We start from the raw sequence: 9,847 nt of genomic DNA, 5'->3' as shown, positions 1-9,847 counted from the left end.
CAAGTGGTTAACCTTAAACCAACCTTCAAGATGGTTTTTTTGGTTACTTTAATTTGTTCATGTTGGACATTGTAAGGACAAGTTTTCATCATAAAAAATGCCAATGCCATATACAACTAATTTGGTACTTTTTATGACACTAGTTGAGCTAAAATCTCAAAAAATGTCACAAAACAAGTTTGCTTTTGTCTTATGTGTGAGGCGCATGGAGGGGAACGCGAGGCCATTCATTTCGAGAAAAATGACATTGTTTTATAAAACTAGTTTGCAAGGCACACGGGAAGCTGAGCGAGGTGCACGCTGCAGCATGTTTTATAAAACTAGTGTTTTCTAACATTGTTGATAGCTTTTGAGGTATTTTCTGAGAACACTTAGAGAGACGGAGGGATCATAAGGTGATCAAGATCTAATGATTTTTTGCCCTAAATCTAAGGTTGGGAAACACACATCATTAACACTTTGGGAGTGAGATCACATTGTTCTCGAGATTGGGAGAAATAGAGTTCGTTCTTTGTGAACTCTTGAAGCTAATTTTTTGTAACTCCTTTGTATTTCATATAGACATATTGATAGTGGATTGGAGAAATATTCTCTCAATCCATAAAGGTCAATTTTGGACCGATTTTAATAAACAATATTGGTGTATTTTGTCCCTCTTTCCTTTTACTTGTTGTTTAGCTTGGTTGGATTTGCTTACACGTTGTTAGAATTATTATTGTTTGGACTACTTAGTTTTGATTGCCATTGAATTTTGCTCCACTCTTTGTTCTTGTAGGTTTGAATAAGAGGTTCGAATTCACAACAAGTGACGTCCATGTTTAAAACTTCCTATTTTGCATCAAGGGAACAATTTTTTTCAAACATAGCCTATTTTAATGCTCTATGCATCATATACTATAATCAAATAAAAGAATTAAGATGTACATGATGGCCATATTTAAGTTATCTTCTCTCCATATATATCATGCATGAATCCAAGATGAATTAAGAACAAGTGTAAGAAAACTTAATTGAAACCATATAGCTTTCTATCTAGGCATAAATAATAGTACAAAATTAAGGAAAGATAACAAAAACAACAACATTCAAAATTGAGGAGCTGATCTACGTTCAACGGTGCTTCCATGAATACAAAGCCTACACCAAAGATTAAGGATAATTAGATTCAAACAAGTAAATGAAATTCGAACAAGTAAATCATTGTAGATCGAGAAACTTACTTTTAATTAACGATACCAAACCAAACTTTCAACATACTTGTGTAGTATGTTGCCGATGAAGTTAGGTTTATGGATTCTTTCAGCTCTATTATCTCTCGAATTATATAGAATTACTCGCATTTCCAAAATATTTATCAACAATAGAGTATCACTCTTTTCGGAATGGCATATTGGCAACAAAATAAATCCCACATGAAAGTGATGATCCATTTGAAGATTGTTATAATTAATTTTAAACATTTGAGTCCAAGACTTTTCAACTCCAAATTCCTTCATTTGCCAAACAAGAAAATGTGTTTGTTTGAAATCGTGAGAAAAACAAAGACAATTCTTTAACACACGTAGATTTGGTGCATAATATGGTACTTCATTGAAACCCTGAGGAGGCAACAACTTAGCATGTGTCTCAGTGCTCATATCAAATGAAATTATCACAAATTGCTCAATGGTAATGTTATCGCGATTATAAACACGAGCAGAAGAATGACGAATTGCCAACCAATTAACACTTCCACTCAAATACACAAGATCCATCGCATGATCATGTGGAGCCTCCTCGGGGGAATCTTGAGTATTTCTCCAAACATTTTCGTTCAAACTAAAAACCCTTACATTTGATCTATTTGGAACGAAATAAACCACCTTGTATGTGTCTCTTGAATAATCATAACCAAACGTCATATTAATAGGTATGCCGAAAAAGTCATCATAACGGGACCCTAATTTTTCAGATATTGTCTTCGTGGCTGGATTCCAAATACGAAGCCATGTCTTTCGGTACATGTAAGAATTACCGTACAAACAGAGCAATCCATTGCAGGAACCAACAACATAGTGACAATCCTTATGGTCTCTAAGTTGATAGTATGGATCATAGGGGAGATTGGTAATAATCCAAGAGTTCTCAAGCAAACGAAAAACTGTGAAGGTTGCAGACCTATTGTTTGCGGTATACACATGTGTGAGATCCGCATTTTTTGAAGATCGATCAAGGTGCAATTTGACAAAGGTGGGATCAGAGACAAGGGAGTTATATGACTTACTCAAACAACTAAATCGAAGGACAGATTTCACAGGAAGACGAGAAAGAACATACATTGTAAGGTCGTCAGGGACATATTTAGTGGATGCATCCACTTTGAGCTGACGCCGCCACGACTGAGATGAAGAGAAAAGATTAATGCCAGAGTTGTTGCCACGACAAATGTAGTGTTGTGCCATTGGAGAATTGAAGTAAAAATTGTTAACAGAGAATTCAAATTAACATTGACTTATTCAACAATAATTCCACCTTAAGGTGAAATATATATAATTTTTTTTTTAAATTTTAGGAAACATGGACCTTATTTATTCTATTCAAATACAACTTCTTTATGATTGTCTTGACCAATTATAAAAAAATAAATAAAAAAAATTGTCTTGACCATTCAAGTCAATTTCAATTAGTTCATTCAAAAAATAAAATCAATTTCAATTATTTATAGTCAGACTTTTTTGATGATTTATTATAGTCAAACTTGAACTATAAATTTTATACAAAATAATTAATCATCCTTGGTTAATACTATTTTTTTTACTAAGCTACTATTGTTTTAGTAAAAAAAACATGATTTTTTTACTAAGCTTTTGGTTCATGTCTGATTTTATGTACATTAATTTTCTTATATTATCATTGTCTTTAGAATAGATTGCCTTTATATTGAAATTGCATACTTTATGGATGACATCAACTCTAGATGGAAAAGATCTCTTAATTACGATGACTTTGACTTTCTGTAATTCTATCTTTGGTGGCTTTAAAATCGTTGACTAAATTGTGTTGATCTTTATAAAAAAAATATGACTTTTATTATATTTCTTATTTTTCGAGAAGGAAATTAGTTTGGGCTTGCTAGGTGTATTTGTTAGAAGATAATTACTTTTATCACCGCATCGGTTATTCGCGCGTCCTACAATTTTTCAATTTTACCCTTCTGCTACTTAAGTAGATGACGTTATAAAAATCAGAAATTTTGAAAAACAATGTCTGCTATTTAAGTAGCGGACGTTATAAAGGTAGAGTGTTTTGAGGGGTGTCCGCTAGCTAAGTAGCATGTATTTGAGTAATTTTTTATGGTGTGCCCTATAATCAGTAGGGTGGCAAATGGAGATCTCTTGATAGAATGATTAGACGATGAAACGTAATGGAAAAGCCCGATATATATATATATATATATGAGTCAGGATCCGTTGACACCAACTAGTTTGACACCAAATGTTACACCTCTCAATAACGTTTTAACCGATATAAATTTTATAAAATCCACCGTTGGATTGAAAGTTTACATCATATAGATCATTTGTGTAAAATTTCAAATAAATCCAAAATCATTTGATATGCTATTGAGACACATAAAGATTAACGGTATTTAAAAAAATACAAAAACCGTTAATTTTGATGTATCTCAATAACATATCAAATGATTTTGGATTTATTTGAAATTTTACACAAATGATCTATATGATGTAAACTTTCAATCCAACGGTGGATTTTATAAAATTTATATCGGTTAAAACGTTATTGAGAGGTGTAACATTTGGTGTCAAACTAGTTGGTGTCAACGGATCCTGACTCTATATATATATATATATATATATATATATATATATATATATATATATATATATATATATATATTTATGGCTATATGTCCGGAACTTTTTTTAAAAAAACTTTTTAAATTTGTAACTTTAATTAAATATAGAATGGAAATAGTTGTTTAAAAAAAAAGTCAAATAATAAAAGGGGCAAAATGGAAAATTGGATTATTTGTAGGGATGAAGGGTTAAATGTTGGGGTAAAAAACAAATTCATATAGGAGACGAGACATACATGTGTGATGTGTGTTCAATTTGATTATTCAATAAACTTTCACACAAATTACTCTCTTATTCTCCTAAATATCTACTTGGATTAGCTTATTTTTGAGCTTATGCAAACAGTTTATTTAATATAAATTAGGTTTTATGCTATTTTATAAGTTCACACTAATGAAAATTATATTTTTATAAACTATTTTCTCATAAACTACCTTGACAAACTTATAATAAGGGCTCGTCTGAATTAGCTTATTTTTGAGCATATGCAAACAGCTTATTCAATATAAATTAAATTTTATGCTATTTTATAAGTTCATACTAGTGAAAATTGGATTTTTATAAGCTATGTTATCATAAATTACCTTGGTAAACTTATAATAATACTTAAAAATTGCATAAGCTGTTTGCATGAGCTCAAAAATAAGCTAATCCAAACGGGCCCTAATACATAAAAATTACATAAACTATTTGCATAAGCTCAAAAATAAATTAATCCAAACGAACCCTAATACATAAAAATTACATAAGCTATTTGCATAAACTAAAAAATAAACTAATTCAAACCGACCTGAATATTCCATCTCTGAGACCCTAACAAAGCCAACGTAATCAAAGTAAATAAAATTTGCTCCGTTCATGACTCTTTTTATAAAGTTAAAAACCTGTTTTAAAGGGGATAAAATTCAGATGTATTTTTTTTAAAGTGATTTTCTTACGATTATTAAAAAAAAAATTCATATTATGTGGTTATAACAAATTTTGTAAAAATGGTGAAATAAAAAATTACTGGTAATCATCATGAGTATGAGTATTTTATGTGAAGAAGCACGTAAAAAGTTCCTAAAAATGTACCTAAATTTTGTAAGAGTCCTAAAAATTCATGAATTAATTTGGTGTTTAATTTTTTTAAAAGAACTTTTTTAGCATGTGGCAAAAATACTAAGATAAACGGGTGTTATTTATTTTTTTGACTAAATAATCGAGTGTTATTTAAAATCTTATCCACCAAATTTATATACAGTTCCATATACACGGTCACTAGAGTTTTTTTTTTTATGATAAGCAAAATTCTTACTATATTAGAGTAGTTATTTTTATTTAGGCTTAAATGCAGTTTTACCCCATCTGTTTTGAAAAATGCGGAATTTTATCCCCCTATTTTAAAATGCGGAATTTTACACCCCCTATTTTATAATTTGTTGGATTTTGCCCCCCCCCCCTCCCCACCAAAATTTTGCACAAAGAGCCTCAAGTTCAAAGCTTCGCACAGAACTCAATTTGGATTAATAATTCACCAAACTGGTACCGAAACGACCGCAATCAAGTTAGTTTTCCACATAATCAAACTCCATTAAATTTAGAGTTACAGACAGAGATTAATTATCGTTTTAGTGAAAGTCTGTTCAAATTAATTATCGTATGAAACTACTACTAATATTTTCGTCATGTCTCTCACCCTGTAGCTCATTTTTTAATACTATTTAGATGTATGGAAAGCTAACGAAATTACTCTTGTTGGCATTTGAATTTCGTCGTATTTTGAGTTACGATGCATTGGGTAGACGATATTGAATTTGAAGATCACAAGTAGATTTCTGCAGAATTAGTAATTTGACAGAACTTCACTAAAACGATAATTAATCTCTCTCTGTAACTCCAAATTTAGTGGGATTTGTTTCTATAGAAAGTTAACTCGATTACGGTCGTTTCAGTATCTGTTTTGTGAATTATTGATCCAGATTGAGTTCTGTGCGAAGCTTTGAACTTGAGGCTCAAAAACAGATTTTGTACAGAATTTTGGTGGGGGCAAAATCCAACAAATTATAAAATAGGAGGGTAAAATTTCGCATTTTTCAAAACATAGGGATAAAACTACATTTAAGAAAAACTGGACCTTATGAAATGCATATAAATATAAATTTTGTCCAAATCTTATTTCAAATAAATTTTTATTTTCATTTTTAAATTAAAGAAAAACAAAAAAAGGTCACGCCCTTTCTTCAACAAGTCCGAACTCTGAACTAGTGCCGCCGTACCACCGCTGCACGTCGTTAATGCTCAATCACGGCATCATCTTCAGGTGATTTTCTTCTTTTCATGAAATTCGGTACAGTAAAGTTAAATGAAATTAATCGTTTTTATGTTTTTCTATCATATAAAAGCTGTGTTAAATGGAACTAACCTTGTTTTTATGCTTTTCTACATTGATAGTAAGTGTTAAAATATCGGGTTTCAATCGATAGTAAGTGGTTAAATATAGAGACCAAGTTAACGGTTTAATAGGGTCAGAGACCTTTATGAAATATTTATACTCATAGACTTATTTTATAGCGTTCTACGAAGTCAGAGACTAATTTGATAGTTTACTCGTTTTCCGTTGGTCAAATTAGTCCATAAAGTTACTAATAGAAGAGACACTACGGATATGTTTATAATTTTAATACATTTAGAGAAATATTGATAGAACCCACTTGGCTTGGTACATGGGAGTGTCCTCCTTCTTAAGGTCTCAGGTTCGATTCTCTCTGGTATCAATTTAAGTGGACTAATTTAACTTCTTCAAATATATATATATATATATTGAGAGAGTCTCATATTGAGGGATCAAAATTGTTGTTTACTCCTTTTATTTTTCTATTTTTTTTATGAATATTAACAAGTTGTCTCTATTATTTTTTTAGAAAACATGAATGTCTCAACATTTCCAGTAGTTGAAGGTGTTGAGAAACTGGTGAACAATATCCATGAAAATATTGTGCAACATGGACAGGAGGGTGTTGTTGATTATACACCACACTTGGAAATGGAGTTTGAATCCGAAGTAGCGGCATATGACTTTTATAATGAGTATAGTAGGAGAATTGGGTTTGGTATTCGTCGAGAATATGGAAATAAAAGTAGAAAAGATGGGATTTTGACTTCAAGAAGATTCACGTGCTTTAAAGAGGGTAACCGGAGCGTTGACAAACGAGACCGCTTGATAAAAGAGGGTAGAGCAGAAACCAGAACGGGTTGTCAAGCGCGTATGGTTATTTCACTTGATCGAAAGGTTGGAAAATACAAGGTTGTGGACTTTGTAGCTCAACATAATCATGATCTTCAACCGCCAGGGTATGTTCATATGATTCGCTCTCATCGACGCTTACATGCATCTCAAGTTGTAGTGGCTGATGAATCTGGATTAAAACAAGATTTTCAAGAATATGTGTCCGAGCATGATGAATTTGGATTAAAACAAGATTTTCAAGAATATGTGTCCAAGCATGATGATGGAATAGATATTATTGGTTATTCAGGACAAGAAATTATGAATTATCTTCCAACTAAAAGGATGCGTTCGCTAATGTATGGTGAAGTGGGTGCGTTATTGATGCATTTCAAACGGCAAAGTGAAAATCCTTCATTCTTTTATGACTTCCAAATGGACGTTGAAGAGAAAATAACAAACATATTTTGGGCGGATGCCCAAATGATAAACGATTATGAATACTTCGGCGATGTCATCACTTTTGATACAACATACAAGTCAAATAAGGATTATCGGCCGTTGGGAGTATTTGTCGGACTAAATAATCACAAGCAAATGGTTGTTTTTGGTTCAGCATTGCTATATGATGAAACAATCCCTTCTTTTCAATGGTTATTTGAAACTTTTCTCAAAGCAATGGGTGGAGAAAAGCCTAAAACCATTCTAACTGATCAAGATGCTGCAATGGCTGAGGCTATTTCTTTTGTTATGCCAGAAACATTTCATGGATTGTGCACATGGCAAATAAGAGAAAATGCCTTGAAGCATGTGAACCATCTATGTCAAAAGAGTTCACAATTCTACTCAGATTTTGAAGCATGCATTGATGTACATGAAGAGGAAGGTGAGTTTCTGAAAGCATGGAATGTTTTACTTGTTGAACATAATTTTTCCGAAGATTCATGGCTCCATATGATTTTTCAACTGAAGGAAAAATGGGCATGGGCGTACGTTAAAAAACAATTCACTGCAGGTATGAGATCTATTCAATTATGTGAGAGTTTTAATGTTGAGATGAAAAATCATTTAAAGTCAGATTTAAACTTGGTGCAATTTTTCACACACTTTGAAAGGGTTGTCAATGGAATACGGAACAATGAGTCAGAAGCCGATTATGAGTCTAGACATGAGTTACCTAAACTGAAAATGAGAAGGGTACGTATGCTTGTACAAGCCGGAAATATTTACACTCCAAAAATCTTGGAGGAATTTCAAGAAGAATATGAGGAATATCAAGGGACTTGCATAAAGAATTTGAAAGAAGGGTTGTATGTTGTTACAAATTATGATAATAGTAAGGAGCGGATGGTAATAGGGAATCTTGTGGATCAAAAGGTTGCGTGTGAATGTCGTAAATTTGAGACACATGGCATCTTATGCAATCATGCTTTGAAAGTTTTAGATGTTATGAATATTAAGCTAATTCCTCATCACTATATAATGAAGCGATGGACCAGAGATGCAAGGTTGGGAAGTAGTCGAGATTGGAAACGACAACATGTTGAATTGGACATAAAAGCCAATTTTATGATGCGATGCAGTGAGTTATGTCCTCGAATGGTTAAATTGATCAACAAAGCATCAAAGTCTCATGAAACTTACGCATTTTTGTCCAAAGTTTATGAAGAGACTGATAAAATAATTGATGACATGTTGGCCAAAAAGTTTGTGGGTGGAGAATCACTTGAATTGTGTCATGCATCCGTATCCATTGGCAATGAAAAAAATGACAACAATATGGACACTGTTGATGTTGGTGGGGAAAAGGGTATAAAGAAGCTGAGATTGTTCAAATAGCGCTAAAAAATGGGTGTTGGACATAATTAAGCTGTCCCATGTCCTTCACTCAGGTCACAACATCCAGAAGAGGTGGATAGCAGCATCAACAGCAGCATTAGTAGGCCATTTCCTCAGTTGACTATCTCATTCTCAGGCATTGTTTCTTTGAGGTCCTTCCCGTTAGAAGTTCTCCGTATAATATTACAATCTCCGACTTGCATTTCTTGTGAGAATCTATAATCCTTATCTCATGAATCCTTACCAAGTTACAGTTCACTTGATAAATTGCAAATATTAACAGCTGTGATTCTATGACTTCCTTTCAGCTAGGCTTTTTCCCTGTCCTCAAAAGTCTCTTCATCTTAGATTGTAAAAATCTAAAATCTGTTTCTGTGTCAGAAGATGCTTCACAAAGTCATTCCTTTCGTCAAAGTTTATCTCGAGTCATGTACACTCCTAACCTTAACAATTTATTGGTTGTCAAATTGTTCAAACCTTAAGTCATTACCTGAACCAATTCACAGTCTATCTAGCCTTGGTCAATTGAGTGTGTGCGGACTTCCAAAACTGCAGACTTTTGCACATGAAAGTATACCTGTCAATTTAAGGATACTTGAAGTTTCCAATTGTGGGAGTTTGTCTACTTCAGCTATCACTAAGTGGGTTTGCAATCCCTTCTCTTGCAGAGTTGCGAATTCGAGATGATGGTCTTGTGGATTCCCTGATGAAAATGGAAGAGTCATTTGTTTCCTACTTCTCTCATACCGATACAGACCTCTCATCTTTATTTTCTAAATGTTTAAAAGAAAAGTGGCTTCGCTTCAGCATCTTACCTCTCTTGAAAACAGTGAAATTTTAGATTGTTGCCGGCATGAATCGTTACCGGAAGAGGGACTGCCTACGTCTCTTTAATTAATGACTATCAAGACATGCCTTTTACTACAAGCAAGCTGTCAAAGCA

The 9,847-nt window shown here is 32.8% G+C and overlaps 1 protein-coding gene and 1 pseudogene across 1 annotated transcript; one reads left to right on the top strand and one right to left on the bottom strand.

Annotated features, from left to right (window-relative positions):
• Window positions 1-1,226: 1,226 nt before the first annotated feature.
• On the bottom strand, window positions 1,227-2,441 carry LOC123915380 (F-box/kelch-repeat protein At3g23880-like). Its single transcript, XM_045966503.1, has one exon. The coding sequence runs from the start codon at window positions 2,439-2,441 to the stop codon at window positions 1,227-1,229; it is 1,215 nt and encodes a 404-aa protein (XP_045822459.1).
• Window positions 2,442-6,037: 3,596 nt separating this feature from the next.
• Window positions 6,038-9,025, top strand: LOC123915379 (annotated as a pseudogene).
• Window positions 9,026-9,847: the final 822 nt, after the last annotated feature.

The sequence above is a fragment of the Trifolium pratense genome, linkage group LG3, assembly GCF_020283565.1.
Source record: "Trifolium pratense cultivar HEN17-A07 linkage group LG3, ARS_RC_1.1, whole genome shotgun sequence".
Lineage (NCBI taxonomy): Eukaryota > Viridiplantae > Streptophyta > Magnoliopsida > Fabales > Fabaceae > Trifolium > Trifolium pratense.
The sequence above is the reverse complement of the archived record's forward strand: the minus strand, read 5'-3'. Positions and strand labels throughout refer to the sequence as shown.